Source organism: Diabrotica virgifera, chromosome 6, assembly GCF_917563875.1.
Source record: "Diabrotica virgifera virgifera chromosome 6, PGI_DIABVI_V3a".
In the NCBI taxonomy this organism is placed as follows: Eukaryota; Metazoa; Arthropoda; class Insecta; order Coleoptera; family Chrysomelidae; genus Diabrotica; species Diabrotica virgifera.
This window is the reverse complement of record NC_065448.1, coordinates 166,721,810-166,742,258: the sequence shown is the minus strand read 5'-3', so window position 1 is coordinate 166,742,258 and position 20,449 is coordinate 166,721,810. Positions and strand designations below refer to the sequence as shown.

The window sequence follows — 20,449 nt, the reverse complement described above, 5'->3', positions numbered from 1 at the left end:
AAGCAAAAATGGGGGGAAATTGTCACCAAATAGTACAAAACAGGAAATAATTGCAACGTAGAGCAGCAGTGGCAATTCTTCAAAACCTCTATATTAGATGGGTTGTAAGAAAGATGTAAGAAAGAAGAATGGATGACGGAGGAAATTCTAGAATTGATGAATGAAAGAAGAAAAAACAAAACTATCAATAAGACCCGCTATAAACAGCTTCAAAACCAAATAAGAAGAAAAATTAGGGAGGCTAAAGAAACCTACTTCTCTGAAAAATGTAAAGAAATAGAAGAATTGCAAAACGGATATGACAACTTCAACCTACATAAAAAAGTCAACGAACTAGCCGGAATAGAAGAACCTCAAATATAGAAGAACCTCAAATATATTGCTCGACAAAAATGGATATATTATAATGGAGAGAGAACGAAAACTACGACGATGGAAAGAGAACATCGAGGAACTACTTCATGACCAGAGAGAAGCTAGTACATCCGCAGATAGCCAAACCGGAGATGTGGGCCCAGAGATAACCAAATCAGAGGTTAGTCAGGCAATAGACTCTATGAAAACCAATAAGTCTGCTGGTCCAGATGAATTACCTAGCGAGCTGATAAAGTTGGTCAACGAGAAAAACCTGGACATAATAGTAGAACTGTTCAAAGCTATCTATACTACGGGAATCATCCCTAGAGAAAAGTTGACATCAGCATTTGTGTGTTTACCAAAGAAAGTGAATGCCAAGGAATGCAGTGACTACCGAACCATAAGGTTAATGTCACATACCTTGAAAATTTTGCTGAAAATTATCCACGCCAGAAAACACTCTAAACTGAAGCTGGATATTAGTGACGCTCAATATGGGTTCCGCAATGGTATGGGTACCAGAGAGGTATTATTCTCCTTCAACGTGCTGGCACAGAGATGTTTGGATGTTAACCGTCCTCTTTAGGTCTGTTTTATAGACTACAATAAAGCGTTTGATAAAGTAAAACATGATCGACTCATGGAAATTCTGAAAACTAAAAACCTAGATAAAAGAGGTTTAAGACTAATAACACACCTCTATTACAATCAGCGAGCAATAGTAAGAATTGAAAAAGAAACATCTGAAGAAATGGAAATAAAGAGAGGAGTCAGGCAAGGCTGCATACTATCACCTGTATTATTTAACGCTTATTCTGAAGAGGTAATGCGAGAAACTCTGGAAGATGAAACAGTCGACATAAGAGTAAATGGAGTCTTAGTTAACAATATCAGATATGCAGATGATACAGTAATAATAGCCGATAGTTTACAAGACCTGCAAAGACCCATGAGTAAAATAGTAAGGTGTAGTAGGGAGTATGGACTCTCTCTTAATATCAAAAAGACGAAGTTTATGAAAATTAGTAAAAACAACCATAATACTAACGAAATCTTAATAGTAGAGGGCCAACAGATCGAAAGAGTAAAAAAGTACACTTACCTAGGAACACGTATAACAGAAAATAATGGCTACACTGCAGAAATCAAAGTCAGAATCGAAAAAGCACGTTCTAATTTTATGAAAATGAAAAAGGTCCTATGTTGCAAAGATTCAACATTACCTCTTAAAGTACGCCTAACAAAATGTTACGTATAGAGTGTACTATACTATGGAGTGGAATCATGAACGTTAAATGTAGATACAATGAGGCGACTTAACACCTTTGAAATGTGGACCTATAGAATAATTATGAGGGTTTCCTGGGTAGATAGAGTTACGAACAACAAAATACTGAGAAGAATAGGTAAAGAGAAGGAAGTTGAACTTACAATTAAAGAAAGAAAACTACAGTATCTCGGACATGTGATGCGGGGCGAGAAGTATGGCATCCTGCGACTCATAATGCAAGGAAAGATATATGGCAGAAGAAGCATCGGAAGAAGACGAATTTCATGGCTGAAGAACGTGAGAGAATGGTTTGGATGCAGCTCAAAACAACTATTTAGAGCTACTACCTCAAAAATTAAAATAACTATGATGATTGCCAACCTCCGTAGCGGAGATGTCACCTGAAGAAGAAGAAGAACAAAACAGAGAAGAGTGGAGGGCTCATGGGTAGGCTTTTGTCCAGTAGTGGATGCAACAGGCTGAAGAAGAAGAAGAAGAAGAAGAATAAGAAGAAGACGATAAATAATAAAATTAGGAGATTATCGATTAAGACTATTTATTAATTCTTCCGTAGTTTGCCACATTTTTTAGCAATAAAATAATATTCGATTTGTTTATATCATTCTTGCCTCGTTTACTTCTTTCCACTGTAACTTATTGCAGTTAATTATTCGACACTCTTAAGCACGCTCCTGAACAAACATCTCTGTTAAACTCATAAGATAAGAGTAATCTAAAAGACAACATAATAACTTCCACAGCTACTGAAATTAGTCTTTGAACCTACATTAACTATAGAAACTGGCACCGCATGAAACGAAACAAAAATGACCAGTCGCGAGTGTGCATTTTCTCACACATATTTCACTACCCATGCTCTGGAAGCGTTCAACTGCGGATAGGATAGAATCATTTGTGTTCATGAGCATATCAATTTTTACTACTAAAAGAAAATCTCGTTGATTGCACGTTTTCCGGTTAAAGCCGGCACGAGCAGGATTGGGATTCTTTTGGCACAAAAATGGATCACTAGGTTTGGAAAATCGAAGACAGGCAATAAAAAATTATTTAAGTTCTAGTTAAATACAGAAATTCAAAGAAAAAATACAGTTCATTGTATAAACAAATTTTTTTTATAAAAATGAAAAGACAATCCTGCACAAATATCTCTTCTTATTCTTTTTCTTTTTATGTAGACACGACTCTGTCTTTTTTCAATGTGCTGTAACGTTACAAACGTCACATCTTTGATATTTTATTTTTAAATAATTATTTTACTTTATTTTCTTTAATATTTCATTAACAATAATTTACTTCTATTTGTTTTGCCAGTTTTCTTCGTTAAAAACTTGTTGGCGCCCTCTTTTATTGTCCTCTTTTATTACCCTCTTTTATTATCTTCTATTTACTATATATCTCTTTTCATCTAAAATCTAAATCATCGATTGAACATACTAAATTTTTAAATTGGAAAATTCAACAAACTCTAGGCGTATACAATTTTATACCAATATTAGAAAACATTCCAGATTATTTTAATCCAAAACAAGGTTTAGTACACTTTTTAACAGGACATGGACTGTACCCAACATATTTGGAAAGATTTAACTTAAAAGATGATGCATATTTTGAATGTGGAGAACTAGGTACACCAGAACATATAGCGTTACATTGTGAAAATACTATAGAAAATGAAGAACATAGAGAAATGAGAAGATTAGAAATAATTGAAATAAGAGATATATTACAAAATGAAGAATATTTTGGAATATTAAACAATCTAACACAAATAATATCTAAAAAACAACAAGAAATCTATAATAATAGAAGAAGACAACAAATAATCCAACCTAGATGAAGTTGAGTAAGATAAAGTTAAAACAAATAAAATAAAATATAAATTCAAAAATAGATATTTACAATTATAATAATAATAATTCAATATAAAATAAATAAATATAAAAATAATAATTCAATAAATAATATAATTATTAAAAACACTGAATTAAATGTGTTAAAAACTAAATAAAAATGAAAATGAAAATTAAATTTATATATATATATATATATATATATATATATATATATATATATATATATATATATATATATATATAGTATATATAAATGAAATATAAACAGTTCAAGGGGTCACTATCTAAGGGCCTAAGGCTCACTGGAGAATCCTTGAATGGAGTATATAATTAAAAATAAATTAAATTAATTTAAATTAAAAAAAAAAAGACTACCAACTCTCTTCTGAAAATAGAGGGACTGTCTTTATAACTTAGAAGGGAGTTGATGGTACCAAAAATATTTTAACAAATATATATTGTTTATTTAAATTTGTTAAATGTATATTTGTTGAAATTTAATATTAATTTTAATTATGATATAGTTTTTAGATTTATAGAAAAAGAAAATACTAGCAGGCTCCGCCTAGGGATGAAGAGCTACACTTCACGTTCTGGGTAGAGGCTGCTAGTAAAATATATTAATAAATATAGTAAATTATAAATTATTAAAGGTCAAAAAAATAAGAGATATTGAAAAATAAGTTAAACAAAAAAATTAAAAATTGTAAGAAATTTAAAACATAAAATTAATAGATTATGGCAAATTAATTAATAAATTGTAAAAATAGATTTAGTAATTTAGTAAAAAATGTAAAAATATAAAAATATCTGTAATCCCATCAGGAAAAAACGACCTGGATTAGTCACTAGAGGCCAGATCATATGTATAAACAATAAATAAATAAAAATAAATTAAACATACTGAAGTACCCCATACATTCTTACTCTGTAAGTAACTGTTTTTCAATACGGAACATGCCCGCCACTGCCTATGTCGTTTTCAATGACAGTGTCACTTCATCCCTACTCCCTGACATAAACTGGAAGGGAAGAATTATTATTTCTTAAAAAGACATGTAATTCGAAAATTAAATAATTTTTATTCCAAATCAAATCTTCTTCTCTTGGGGTGAGTTATTGTTCTTAGTTAAGTTTTTTATAGTCTACTTTTAATTTTTTATAATGATTTTTTTCTAACCTTCAAATATTAAACCATGTGTTTAGTTTCTAAATTTTACATTCTCATCTATTAAATATATCTTTTTAATTCACATATATGCACGTTTAGTAATCAAATTATTTAACTATTCTCCTAATTTTAATTCCATTTAATTTACCCCTTGCCATCTGCTACTGTTTGAATACTTTTTGGCAAAGGGTATCTATACGCTTGCCCATCTATAAGCTCTGTCCCATAGCATCTTACCATCAATTTTACGAATGGTTTTCATATTTGCTCTTTCAGCATTATTTTTGTTCTCTCCATATCAAGTCGTGTTTTTGCCGCGTATGTCATTATTGGTCTGATGACTGTTTTGTAAATTCTGCCTTGCATTTCTTTTCCGATATTTTTATTTCTTCGTAGTCTTTTATTCAGGCAACCTGCGGCTCTGTTTGCTCTATCCACTTGATCTTCCATTTGTGTTTCGAACTTTACGTAGCAAGATATTGTGATGCCTAGATACTTTTAGAAACTCCATTATTTGTTCTCTTACCTGACCCTTTAGTTCAAATTTACATCTTATTTGCCGTTAAAACAATACATTTTGCCTGTTTTGGAGAAATTAACCTGTTAAGTTTACTGGCGATTATATTAAAATGCTGCAGCATACGTTATACGTTGTAAATCATGTTCACTTTGAGAGATTAGTATTGCATCGTGTGCTAATTATTTTAAGTGGTTTTTGATATTCTTTTTTAGTTCTTACTTTTTTATTATTTCATCCACGATCAGGTTGAACAATAGAGGACTAAGGGAATACTCCTGGCATATCCTATTGCAGCTTCAATTGGGTCAGATCGTTCTTCTCCTACTTTTATCTTTTTACAAAATATCAGACAAATATCTCTTAAAATTTTTAATGAGTGAGCTGGACTCTGATCCATTTTACGCATTAAATGTCGATTAGTGGATCGTTCACAAATTCCACATCACTATATTCATTTGTACCGGCATAGTACACTAATCTTTGGTAAGAAGAATGCGCCTCAGTATTTGTCAGGAATTTGTCAGTGAACTGGATCGTTCACAAATTCCACATCACTATAATTATTTGTACCGACATAGTACACTAGTCTTTGGTAAGAAGAATGCGCCTCAGTATTTGTCAGGAATTGAGTCAGCTGCCTGAATTTTCGAGGAACTACCACGGCTGTAAGATGCAGCTTCAACAATATGGCCGCTATTAATTGACAAAGTTCGGAAGTCCCTATTAGATGACCCGCTTTATTTAGATAAGGATTCCACCTATTTGTATGAATTATTCCATTGCAATTATATTTGCTAGATTGCACGCCAATCAAAAATGGAACGGAGCTACTTTAACGGTTTTAAGCAAGCAATAATCATACAAATGTCCATGTTGCCCATTACCAGCTGGATATATTGAATATATCGATAAAAACTATAATTTAAACATTCGAATGTATCGAGTGTGTTTCAGATGTTTCATGACAGTCAGAATAAATAGGAGCTAATCAGCTACAATATGGCAGGCGACATTAAACTCACAGAGTTAATCCACGTGTCGTGATAAATGGTGGCAATATGCAATTACTCATTACTTATACGCCATAATATACGCGTACCCTCATTATATTCAATCGACCTATCATTTATTACTTATTTTGGGTTTGCAGCAGAGAGGCATAGAGAGCGTTACGTACAGAACAGCTGTGGTTCAACATTTCGGCCAATGACAACTGAACTATAACGTCAAATAGAAAACAGTCAAGGCTGGCGCAAAACAGTGCAGGATTCAAAATTTGTTTATAATAAATTTTATTTAGTACAAGTTTTAATACACAGAAACGATGACTACCGATATATCTTATAGGAACTACAATAATTAATAGAATGACGAGAGAAAAATTTCATAATTAAGTCACACAATATAAAATTTAGAAATTGATTAAAGTTCAAAATATCTTAAAAAAGATTTTCAAGCTCATTAAATCCTTTAATACTTTCAGATATCATACTTGACCTTAGATGCATCAGCCACTAATTGTCAATACCTTTCAAACGCGGTCTATTAGTGATCAAAATCGGTTAAACCGTTTAGAAGTTATCGAGCTCCAAATATATATAGCTTATAATCAACTTAATCATTATCCTTGAAATGGTCTAGTGGTTACGATGCTAAACTTTGGACAATCCGAGCGCATTTTTCAGCTATCGGAATATTTTTATTTTAATATATTCCAAATATAAAAAAAATAGTGTACATTCGATGGACACAAAAAAAAATTAATTGAAAAAAAAATATATTCCAGATGGCTGGGATATGAACTCAGATTGCCTGATCATAAGTTTATTGTTGTAACTATTAGACCATTTCGGCTATAATGGTTTAATGGTTTATAACTCTTAACGTCTAATGGAGAAACATTACATTCAATTTCATACAAATAACTTATAAAAAACTTTACTCCAGCTATACACATGCGTACACAATATTCTAGCTACAAAATAGCTGATATGAATCACGTGGCGCAACAATGTACATATTTTTATTTTAATGGAAAATGAAATTTCGAGTTTTATTTTAAATATTTTTCCATAATATTTGCTAAATTTGAAGTAAAAGGCGCTGCAGAAGGGCCGCAAACTGCAAACTTTATCAAATATACTGTTTACTGTAAAGAGACCGAAATCATTAGACGGAAAGCAGTAGACCGAACTCATTAGACCGAAAAGCACTTTACCGAAACCTCACTATAAATAGACGGTCCAATGCGTTCGGTCTAATGATTTTGGTTTAATTGTGTACCGTTTTTTAGTGCGTTTTACTTCAAATTTAGCAAATAATATTGAAAAATCTTTCAAAATAAAGTTATAATTTTATTTTCCATCAAAATGAAAAAAAAAACACTTTTATATTGCGCCACGTAATATTCATATTATAGACCAGGGCACAAAATAAATCTATTTTTAAATACAGCACCTAGAGATGAGGAGAAAAAGCACAACTTTTTGCATTGTGTTCAGGATGATGTCAGGAAAAAGTCTACTATAGAAAAATGGGTGGAAATGCATAGTTGCATTTTTGAGTGCATAAAATGCACTCAAAAGAACAAAAACATGCCAAGGTGCATATAAGGGCCATATTTTGCTACTCGGGTGCTTTTGGGGTCGCTGAAGAACCGACCACCTGAGTACCTGGTGCCCAAGTTCACTGCTAAGGCACGATATCTAAAGTTTCGAGGCTTTTCGGCACTAAATTGATGCAAACAGGTTATTTGGGGTTGTTTTGGGTCGCTGAACAAGAGTACGTAATCAGAACCGACCCCTGGTGTACCTGGTGCCCAAAAACCGTCCAAACTTCAGAAGATACTATGCCTTAGCAGTGACCTTGGGCACCATGTAGTCGAAGGGTCGGTTTTTAATGGTGTATTCGTATTCAGCGACTCTATAATCCGCCTAGTAATCTATTTGCATGCATTCAAGGCCAAAAACCTTCTAAAGTCCAGAAGATGACGTGCCTTAGCAGTGACCGTGGTCACCAGGTGCTCCAGGGGTCGGTTCGGATGCGTATTCGTTTTCAACAACCTCCAAAACTGCTTGAGTAATCTATTTGCACCAATTTAATGCCGAAAATCCTAGAAACTCCAGAAGATAACGCTGGGCACCAGCTGCTCCGTGTGTCGATTCTGATGGCGTATTCGTGTTCAGCGACTCCAATAACCTTTAAGTAATCTGTTTGCATTAATTTAGTGCCGATAACCATCGAACCTTCAGATGACGTACGTTAGCAGTGACCTTGGGCAGCAGGTATTTCGGAGGTCGGTTCTGATGTCGTAGTCGTGTTCAGCGACCCCAAAAACCCCCGAGTAACAAAATCTGGCTCCTAATATGTTTATTTTGACACGTTTATGCACTTTTCGATGCATGTTATGCACTTTAAGATGCGATTATGCATCTCCACTCATTTGTCTATACAAGACTTTTTTCCTGACCTAATTCTAAACACAATGCAAAAGTTGCAAGTCTATTAGCCCCTTTGTAGCTGGAACATTGTATGTATCCCTCATTTTTACCGCGTTTAGCAATTTTTTATTCTTTCTTCTTTACGTGCCATCTCCGCGACGTAGGTTGGCAATCATCATTGTTATTCTCACTTTTGATACTACAGCCCGAAAGAGTTCAGTTGAGCTGCATCCAAACCATTCCCTGAGATTTCTCAGCCAGGAAACTTTTCTCCTACCTATGCTGCGCCTTCCTTGAATCTATCCCTTCATAATTAATTTTAGGAGTTCATATCTGTCACCACGTATTATATGACCCAAGTATTGAAGTTTTCTTATTTTCATGGAATCCAGTATCTCCCTGCTGTTCTGTATTCTCCTTAGTACTTCCTCATTGGTTATTCTATCTGTCGGGGTCATCCATAAAATACATCGTTGAGTAGAAGAAGGGGTGACTTGCTTATTACGACGAAGTACGACAGGGGTGAGGGGGGTATGAGTGCCCATTCGACGTCGTTTAATATATTGGTATATTTAATTTTGTCGCTATTGTGTCTATAAAAATAATTTTTTACTAGCTTCTACCAGCATTAAAGTATCAGATATTCATATAAAAACGTATAGTTTTTATATGAAATTGAAAATAAGACAAAACGTTTACGAATACATATACCCTTGTTACAATTAAAAAAAATAATTCTTTTATAGATACTTTTATCGCATACTTTTCATTTCGTTTTTATCAGTTACGGCGTTAAAATAATATTAGGTAGCACTTATTAAACAATCTCTTCTATATACAGAACAACGTCTGGAAGCAAAAAATATTAAATTGTTAGTTCATTTATGTGCTGCATACTGTGTGTGTGAAACAACAGTTCTGAAAGAACGAATAGAAATAAAATATTGTTTTCTATTTAGTTAGTAAGTCGTATTTATACTTTAGAAGAAATGCCATCGAAATCAAAACAAAATAAATATAAAAATTTATATGATGCAGTTAAGAAAGCATACCCCGCAAAATCTTGGTCCAATGCTATTTAAATGCATTCATTTTTTTCGAATAATAAGAACACTAATAAAGATTTTTGAAACATTTAAACGCAGATTGAAAGACTGCATTATTGCCGAGGGCCAAAAGTTCCTGAAAACATCTATAGTGTTTATTATAATAAGTTACAGGGGTGAAAAAAAATAGAAAATCTTGTCTGATTTTTCATTTCAAATATTTTATTCAAAAGAAACCTTTTGTTTATTCTAAGGGACTTTCAACCCTCGGTAATAATGTAATCTTTTATTCTGCGTTTAAATTTTTCAAATATATTTATTAGTTTTCTCAGGATTCGAAAAAAATTAATGCATTTAAATAACATTGGACCAAGATTTTACGCCTACCCCCTCATATTTGATTAAAAAAAAACAGAAATAATATTGATTTTTTTAAATCAATGAAAGGGGAGCCTTGAGTTGCAACGACGACGTCGACATGGGTGGGGGGTCGTCTCTAAATGACGAATTACGACGGAGAGGGGGGAGGGTACTAAAAAGTTCAAATTTTTTACGACGTGGTTTATGGATGCTCCCTGTCCAGGAGATTCTCAGCATTCTTCGATACGTCCACATCTCAAATGCTTTCAATCTATTGAGGCATTGTATATTGAGAGTCCATGTCTCCACACCATACAAAAGAAAAGAAAATGCATAACATTTTTGTACTCGCTTTCTAAGATTTAGGCTGAGGTCTCTACTACATAATATTGTTTCATATTAGTGAATACACTTCTTGCCTTTTCTATTCTAATTCGGATTTCTTTGGTATAATCGTTTGTTTCACTAATGTTTGTCCCTAAATAGTTATAATTCTGAACTCGTTCTATCGTCTTATTATTTACGTGTAGATTTATGTTTCTAATATTTTTCTTTGATATAACCATGAATTTCGTTTTCTTTATGTTTAGTGACAGACCAAATTCTTCACTCGTTGCAACAACCTTATCTAAAATTGTTTGTAGATCTGTAATAGTTTCTGCTATTAGTATTGTGTCATCGGCGTATCTAATTTCACATATGGGTAGGCCATTTATTTTTATGCCTGCTACTTCATCTTCTAATGCTTTTTTGAATATTTCTTCTGAGTATGCATTAAACAGTGATGGCGACAAGACACAGCCCTGTCTAACGCCTCTTTTGATTTTTATTTTATTGGTATATAATAATAAATAATTTAAACATTTATTCTTCTGACAACTTCTTCTTCATAATACAGATTATTTATTATTCTTATATCCCGTGTGTCGATGTTCTTTGTTCTCAGTAGTTTTATTAACGGATTATGTTTCGCCGTATCGAATGCCTTGCTATAATCTAGGAAGCAGACATAGATGTCCTGGTTTACATCTAAACATCTCTGTATTAGCACATTTACTGCAAATAATGCTTCTCTGGTTCCTTGAGCATTTCTAAATCCGAACTGAGTTTGTCCAATGTCTTGTTCTAACTTTTTGTGTATTCTACGATGAATAATCTTTACAAATTCTTTGCGTATGTGACACATTAGACTGATGGTACGGTGTTCGCAACATTGTCTGGCGTTTCTCTTTTTCGGTATAGTCACGAATGTTGATAGAAGCCATTCTTTAGGTAATATACCTGTTCTGTATATGATATTAAATAATTCGACAATTACATGTATATTGCAGTCGGCTATAAGTTGCAATATTTCTGTCGGTATTTCGTCCGGTCCTACAGCTTTCCCAGTTTCCAGTTCTTTAATGGTGTGTTTTACTTCACTTTCTGTTATTTGTGGTTCAGTCTCTTCAGCGAAATATTCGATATCTATTGTGTCTCGGTTGTCGTTAAACAGCTGTTTTATATAGTTTGTCCATATCATTAATTTGTTTTTTGTACCCATTACTATGTCTCCCTTTTCATCAATATATTTTGTTTGTATTCTGGTTTTCTAGTTAATTCTTTTATTTTCCTGTGTACATTAATGCTGTAATGTTTATGTTGTAGCGTTTCTATTTCATTACATTTTTCTTTTAGCCAATTTTCTTTTACTATGCGAATTGGTCGCCGTATTTCGTTTTGTGTTTGCTGGTATACGGATATATTCGATTTTTAACGATTTTATTCTTGTTAACAGACAAATTTTTAAACAGTTTACACGGCTTAAGTTTTTTTAATTCTTGTTTAAGTTTTACTTCGTATATACTTCGCAAGGTTTATCTTGTTTCAGGAAATCTCAACACAAAATCCAAGACGCAAATTGTACGAGATATACAGTTAAAACAACATATATTAGCGAATGCTAATGTAGCCATCCCTTCTGTGCTCGCCATTTGTGCCGAACAGTATTTATACACCACAGAGGAGTAATTAGAAATGGACAGAAGTGAAACTAAACCTCAACGGGGGTGTTTGGATAAATCTAACACAGATGTTACATGTTTTATAGATACTTGTTACTGAACTAACACTAACTTGTGGCAATTTGTCATTTAAGTTTTTCTTCGACTGATTAATTGCAAACACTTGTTCCCTGACTGCGGATTTTGGTCAGTCAGTTGGAATTGGGATTTAGAAAAACTTTTGATTAATTGAATTGATTAGTTCAGAATGGAAATACTGTAGTTACGTATTCTGTAGTTTAGGCTCTTGATTGTTTTAATATGTTTTGTTTACAATTCAGTGAATATTTAAGACATGAATAAAAAACCGCTAAACGTCGTAAAAATGAGTGGCGCATACAATGTTCCAGCTACAAAAGATCTGATATGAATATTACGTGGCGCGAAAATGTATTTTCATTTTGGTGCAAAACAAAATTCTAGTTTAATTTTAAAAGATTTTTCCATAATATTTGATAAATTTGAAGTAAACGCACCACAAAAGAGTAACTTTGATACAGTTTGAATTTTGAAACTCTTTTGTGGCGCGTTTACTTCAAATGTAGCAAATATTATGGAAAAATCTTTTAAAATAAAACTAGAATTTTGTTTTGCATCAAAATGAAAATAGATTTTCGCGCCACGTAATATTCATATCAGGTCTTTTGTAGCTGGAATATTGTATGCGCCACTCATTTTTACGGCGTTTAGCGGTTTTTTATTCTTGTATCAGGAGTTTTTCAAAGTTATTAATAAATTAAATGTATAAGGTTGAATGCAATGTTCCTCTATTACACGTTAAGCATTATAAATGGTCACCTTTGTTGCATTATCTCCCAAATGATCTAGTGTCCATCGAATGTACACTATATTTTTTTCTATTTAAAATAGATTGAAAAAAATATTGAGATGGCCGGTAAATGAAGTCGGATTGCCCGTTGCCACATCAAATTTACCGTCGTCGCCATTACAACTACATAAACCATTTCGGGAATAATCGTTAATTGGATTATACTTTTGTAGCTTAATAACTTCTAAACGGCTAAACAGATTTTGATCAGTAAATATGAGTTTGAAACGTATTGACCAATAGTACCTGATAGATCTAAGGTCAAGTATGATAACTGAAGCTATTACAGGAATTATTGAGCTTGAGAAACCGTTTTTCCCATAGGAAATATATTTGATCATACTTATGAAGCTTAACTTAAAAATTCGAATTTTCCCGGATATGTGGTATACACCGTTAGATTCGTCTAGAGTCCATCTACAAACGCTCAGTTATTGGCGCAATTCATAGGTTGAAATTTTGAGTAATTGTCGAAAAACCAAAATTTTCAAAGTTTAGTGTATGTCTGATCTTGACGGCTTAGACACCATTTGAAAACTTAACTCAACACTATTGATTTGATGTATTTGCGGTTCTCCTGTCTCTTCTTGATCCGAAGATATATACCCCCAAAAAATATGCCGTTTTGTACCTACCAAGTCCAATAGCTGGCTTATGGGTGGTCAAAAGTCACAAACTACACCGGTTTTGAATCGGCCATGACCCTCTCTTCGAACACGGAAAAAAAATTTTAAATCGGTTTAAACTTTTCCACACACGTACATACGTATCCACAAACATTTTCCCTTTTTTTAAATAAAAATTGAGTCATACTTCTGACCTCGGTAACTCTTGAATGGTATAATTGATTTTCAAAATTAAGCATGCGTTGGAAAGGTAATGATCAGTACTATCAGAAGCTGCAAAGGCCGGACTTAAATTATTGAAGTTTTTGGGAGTTTTGGGGACGAGAACGAAAAACAGACCCAAATAGGAAGGGCCGTAAAATCCACACCCTTGGACCAAAATGGATGGTTGAGATATGAATAGGTGAGTCTTTTCCTGAACTTTAAGATGGGAGTTGGCCCAATTTCCAATTCGGTCAGATTTAGAAAATCGAAAATTTCGTGTATATATATATATATATATATATATATATATATATATATATATATATATATATATATATATATATATATATATATATATAGTTTCGCATGTAGGGGGGTTTGGGTGTGCGCCACTGGCGAGAACTACCGTTCTCTGGTAACAAATTGTAGTATAATTTATATTATACTGCATTCCAAAAGAGCACAGGAATAGTATCCGAATCAAAATACGCATAGAAATAAGCTATAAAAAAAGCGTTACAAAAGTGGTATATCAGTCTGATCGCATGCTACTTGTACAACTGCAGGGAAACCCAATCAACATCAATGTTATACAAGTCTATGTTTCAACGATCGATAAACCCGAGACTGAAATTGAATAGAGATATTTCTATAGAGAAAATTCTATTATAGAATTCTAAATAAATTCTATAGAGATCTGCGTGCAGAAAATTGAAAGCATTTGAGATCTGGCTTTATTAGAGAATTAGAGAATTCTTAAAATCTCGTGGACTGACCGAGTCACAATGTCACAAATGAGGAGGTGGAAAGAAGAAAATAGGCATTGAAAAATGACAAGTGTTCTGGAAGAAAAACTGCAAATCAACAATTTTATATTACAATTTTGTTCTGTGCAAATGTGGAATGTGAAAAGGAGGAACCACTTATCATTGGCAAAAGCAAAAAACCCTAGATGTTTTAAGACCGCACACATCGATTCAAGTTGGCTCTTGAAAGAGCCAACAAAAGGGCATGGGTGACAGCGAAAATAAAACAACATAGCTCCATAACATTGAAAGGAACATAAAAATGATCTATAGAACCTATTTTATTGAGAGGCTTTTAACTTAGCTTGAAGCTACTTTATTAAGAGGTTTCGAGTACTTTGCCTTTGCAAATAGAGCAAACAGAGCTGCTGTTCAAAAAAATAAAAATATCGGAAAAGAAATGAAAATTTACAAAACAGTCATCAGACCAGTAATAAAATACTCGGCATAAACACTAGCTGATACAAAGATTAACTCTCCTAGTTTAGAAAGTAGAGATTAACTTTCCTAACCAAAAATATTTCTAGAAACAGCAGAGACGAAAAACCTTCGAAAAATAGATGGTAAAACACTATGGGACAAAGCTGGAAGTATAGATAGAGTAGAATGGAAGATACATACATAACAGTAGAATGGAATGGCCACATAAGACGAATGACAACAAATAGAGTAGTAAGGACGGCGAGAGACGGTTCCCCAATAATAAGACGACCAGTGGGAAGACCACGAAAACGATGCAACGACAACTTACTAGAGGCACATTGAAAAAACTGACAGAGTCATGTTTATACAAAGAGAAGATGTTTCAAAGACTTGTGACAGGTGACAGGCCACCTTGTATTTGAACTCTGTGAATTAATTTAGCCACGGTTGTTCGAAAAATATTGTGTTTGAACCGAAACATGGTTCCCCAATAGGAAGACAATCAGTGGCCACCAGTGGAAGACCACGAAAACGATGGAACAACAATCTACTGGAGGCACATTGAAAAAACAGATGGAGTCATGTTTATACAAAAGGAAGAAAAAGAGGAATAAGTATATTTTATCACCGATGACATAATTGTCTGATTTAGGTGTAATGTAGCTGCGAATGCTTTTGAAGAAGAGGATAATATTCCACTTGCATAAATATTTCCCAACATCGAAGGCACATTCGTGGATCTAGAATAATTTGCCTTGTTGATGGTGATGTGCCAACAGAAACTGGAAATTCACCATCAACGAATGTATTGAAGTATTGAAGAAATACTAAACAAATCAAACTATGTCTGACGCCGAGAAAGAAACACCTGAAATTTTTCCAGTGTCGAATATAATATCAAGCCTAGCTGAGGTCTTTGTAAGTCTCAGAGATTTAGAAATCTTATTTTAAACTTTATTGAGAACAATTTTGACATGTCCACAAATATTTATAAGCTTTTAATTTAGATGAATCTGAATTTTTTTAAAATAAATTTAAAAGTATGAAGCAATCATTCATTTCCGATTATTTAAAAATAATAATAAAACTTGTAATATACAGTGTGACCAAAAAAGTATGAAACCTATTCTTAAATTGATGTCATTATTATTGTATTGATTTATGTTTCTGACAAATTGAAATGACAATTAATTAAAATTTTGTTTAATATTTAAATAAACAACGTAAAATGCAGCAGTTGCTTTAATTTTCCTAAGTTCTCCCTAAAACGAGTACTCCTCTTTAGCAACCAGCTTTTGATTCTCCGGGAGCAGTCGCTATTGGAAAGTTTTAATGTATTACTAAAAACTACTTACCTATGATTACATTGTTGGCAAGCAAAGCATTCTAAATGGTAAACGTTACTTCTAGCCCTCATAACCATCTCGAAGGCAGGTATAACTTTCGAACAAGCCGCACAATATCCCGTATTACCAAAAAGTCTCAAATAGTCTCGTTTACACAGAATTAAATTAGCCTTAGTATACAAGGTCGAACCGACCTCACCGAGTCTACAATCACAACAACCACATTTAAGACAGTCTTCGTGCCAAAACATGTCAAGGGCTTTGAGTAGGAACCGCTCCGTAATTGGTTTCAGGCAGCCGGCGCATTCTTGGGAACCCTGTCCTGAAGTTGTCTTCGCAGTTTCTGTTTTCGACACGTCCATCGTCATCATCAGGCCGTTAGGCCGAGACTTTACCTAGAACAAAAATACAAAGTTAGTTGTCTCTTGTACATTCATTGTTTTTATCCTAAAAAAAGTAAGACATGTTCTTTGCGCAGTGCACCTCTTCACAAGTACGTATAATAAAGATGTGCATCAAATTTTTGTACATTTTAAACAATTACAGCCTATATCAACAAGGAAACAGAGTGGAAGATAATAGTGTAACTTGGAGTATTCAGAAAGCTGGTAGGATTAGCTTATGTGTGTGCAGAATTCATGTGCACAAGTTAAGTCAAGACACGTTATTTTACCCGCGTTTAGGCTTTATAGCCTCTTCGCGGAATGGAGGCTAGAAGAAGTTTTGGGAATGGGGATAGAGTTTGACAGCCAAAACTCAAGCGCCTTTCGTACCACGGCTACCTCCCAGACGAGCTTTTTCTTTAGTTTTTCTTTTTTTCAGTTTCAGTACCAAGATTTTGTGATTTTTTGTGTTTTGGCATAATCGCGTGGAGGTTAGCTGTGGCTAGATCCTCACATAGGTATAGGTATCATTGTGCAGTGAAGTTAGGAAACCACAGAAAACTACCTTATCCCTATCCTGACGTGTGCACGTATCAGAATTAACGGCAGTAGATGAGATGAATTTCAAATCAAAACAGGTCTAAGACAAGGCGATCCACTTTACCCGTTGTTATTTCACTTCGCTTTATAACACGCAATAAGAAAAGCACAACCAGAATTAACAAATGGCTGTGTTGATCTGACAGCGAAGGTACTATTAAATTTTGCTGACGATGTCGACACAATCAGAGATGTGAAAGAATGTTTTACCGTTTTTGAAGGCGGAGCCAGGGAAATTGGGCTTAAGGTTAACGAATTTAATACCAAGTACATGGTAGTTACCAAAGATCCAAGACTAAGAATTAGACAAAACAAGCAGAAAAGAACAAGAAGGCAGAAGAAGAAGTTGTCAAAGAATTTAATTACTTGTAGCAGAGATAACAGCCCAAAACATTTACGAAAAAGATGTAGTAGCTAGAAGCATGTTAGAGCATTATTTTCTAGCGATGCTAGTTAAATCAGAGTTATTGCTCTCAGACAGCTAGAGCCTATTTTACTTCAAATCAGGCCCGAGGCAGTACATAATTTTCGGGCCCCTAAATGTAATTTAATAAAAATAATAACTTTTTTAAATGTATTAATTATTTAATAGAAATAGAATTTCACCAGAAAGGGCCTAGCCGGGTAAGATGATGAAAAGTTCCCCCAACTCGATCCGAATTCCATGTAGGTCACCGTTTAGCATATATAGTGAAACTAACTTTCTGAAATTTTTAGCCCCCTAGGTGGTCATATGACCCACCTAGAGCCTAATTAGGGTTTTTATGTTTTTATTTTTTATCTCAGCCGCATCGAGAACTAGCGAAAAACTTTAAATAAAAAAGTTGTAAGCTTTAAAAAGTTCTGTCCGAAATTTTTTTTTATTTTTCGCGGGAAATTTAAATTTTAGAACGATTTTAAAATTTTAAATGAGTATAAAAAAATAACTAAGACATTCGTTTTCACGAAAAAAATATATAACGTATATTTTTGCATTATGTTTCACCCTGAATTTTTTCAAATTTTTAAAATTGATAAAACGCACCTTTAAAAATAAAAAACCGCATTTTTTCGTTTTTTTTTTCCGTTTTTTGATACAATTTTATACATATTTTTCAAAAAGGTAACACCGTTACTGGTGTAGGTAAAAAAACTGAAAAATAATTGGGGCTTGCTTAATAAAAATTTATTGTAACGCCATCCATTTACAAGATACAGGGCGATGAAAAAAAAAACAAAATTTTACACATTTTTTACGATTTTGCCGAAACTACTGGCAACATTGTAATAAAACTTAGCGGGTTTTAAGAGATAGTTTATTGTGCATGTTTTGACATACAATTAAGGATTTGATATTCATCATTGGCGCGTTTAGGGGTAGCGGTCTGAATTTTCAAAGAAAAAAAGATAGTACGCCACTGACAAATTTCAAATTAACAATCATTTTTGAATTCCTCGTTCAATTTGCGATAAAAAAACTATCTTCTCATTTTTTCATACGAGGCGCCGTTTTGCTGCAAAATAAAATATCTTAACGCTTCCAAAATATTCGAATTAGTTTTTATAATGGATGTATATGTTATGGACCATATGATTAATTGGTCATTTTTCATAATGCCCGGGCTATATAAAAAATGCCCAACACTGTCGGTCAATATAATAAATACTATTAAATTCATCACATTGCCCGGGCATTATGTATAATGCTTGGCATCTACTAGACAGGATGATTAAAACTACTTTTATTTTTATTAAATATGAAATATATTTATTTTGATACAATCAAGTATGTAGTAAAAACTAAAATATTTCTTATATACTAATGAAAACAGTCTTGCAGTCTTCTGCGAAATGGCACATGAGTACATTTAATGAATAAGTATACATAAAAAATATAATACGTATTACGGTAATTGAGGAAACCAAAAAAGAATTCTGTGTTTTTATTTGCATTTTTTTCTAATGACCGAAATCGATGGTAACACACAAAGCGGCCAGTGAGAAATTAAATCGTTTTTCTTCTAAATCAAACTCAAATTTAAATAAAAATACACTTACCACCTTTGCGTGCTACATCATCGAAATTTATTTTGTATGAATGATTTACAATACATAACTATTTGTTGAAACATGTTCCACTATGGTGACACTTGGAGTTACATATTTTTTTTTCTTTACGACACTTACACTTATCAGATTTACACCCACCTTTACAACCGCACCTACTGTATCCTTGTCCCCCACAGTTAGAAGATTTTCTTGCGCATTCTCTAAGAGATATCTCAGTGTCTGGAATCTCTTCTATGGAGATAAACTTTTCTTTACAAACGGTAAACTGGTTTCTTGAATATAACTGATTTAGTATGCCATATTTTGTGCCTAGTTTGTAAAGCGTTTTTTCAGTTATCTCTGTCACGATAGCTAGTAGATTTCTTTGATCACTACGAGCTCGGTCCACATCTGGCACTCGTATTCTAACTGTGTTACCTAGTTTAGCCGATGGATATTTGGAATTGGAAAATTTTAACATCTTCTCTGCTTGTTTTTCTAGATTCGTCAAAGCCAATTTTCTTTTCTTCCTTACATCGTTTATTCTAATATCTATATTGGAATCCAGATTTTCATTATTTTCTAAATTAACTACAATAGCCGTTTCTACCGCATTTGTTAAAAATTCTGGAACTTGACTAGATTCACGAGATGAATTTTGAACATGAGATGAACTTGATTCGGGCAACATTATTAAAGAGTCCACATTTATATTATTATTTTGTATTATATCCGGTTCTGTAGATAACCCAGCCTTTTGATTTTTGAACAGGACCTCTAAGTCTTCCTCCGAATTAACATCAGTCAGAACTTCTTGGGGTAGAGAGCTTTTTAAACCAACTTTCAACTTTGTGCCGAACATGGCTTCATATGGACTACAATCTATACCAGTGTGATGAGCTCTATTTTTCATTAGTTGAACAAAACGTAAGCCTTCAGACCATTTGTTTGTATTGTTGTATTCTAACCACGAACTAAGCATATTCTCTACGTCTTGATTGGCCCTTTCTATAGATCCTTGACTCTGAGAATGCCTGGGTTTGCCATGTACCATTTTTCACTCGGGCCACATGCTACACAGCTCTTTGATAATATGGTTAGCGAATTCTCTGCTATTATCACTA

At 33.4% G+C, this 20,449-nt stretch overlaps 2 protein-coding genes across 2 annotated transcripts in view; both read right to left on the bottom strand.

Moving 5' to 3' along the window:
* LOC114330423 (LIM domain only protein 3) overlaps positions 1 to 16,704 on the bottom strand; it is a 111,102-nt gene extending 94,398 nt beyond the window's left edge. The window contains exon 1 of the mRNA XM_028279766.2: positions 16,324 to 16,704. Coding sequence (XP_028135567.1) covers positions 16,324 to 16,685 — 362 coding nt within the window. The 5' untranslated portion in view covers positions 16,686 to 16,704. The remainder of the gene's footprint in view (positions 1 to 16,323) is intronic.
* LOC126886234 (uncharacterized) lies at positions 16,693 to 20,016 on the bottom strand. The gene is made up of 2 exons (XM_050653098.1): positions 19,464 to 20,016; positions 16,693 to 16,709 (listed from the first exon to the last, which is right to left on the bottom strand). Exons 1-2 carry the CDS (start codon positions 20,014 to 20,016, stop codon positions 16,693 to 16,695), a joined length of 570 nt encoding a protein of 189 aa, XP_050509055.1.
* Positions 20,017 to 20,449: the final 433 nt, after the last annotated feature.

Excerpts from the sequence above, each read along its gene's own strand:
- LOC126886234 (XM_050653098.1), bottom strand. The coding sequence starts at position 20,016 with ATGTTGCCCGAATCAAGTTCATCTCATGTTCAAAATTCATCTCGTGAA.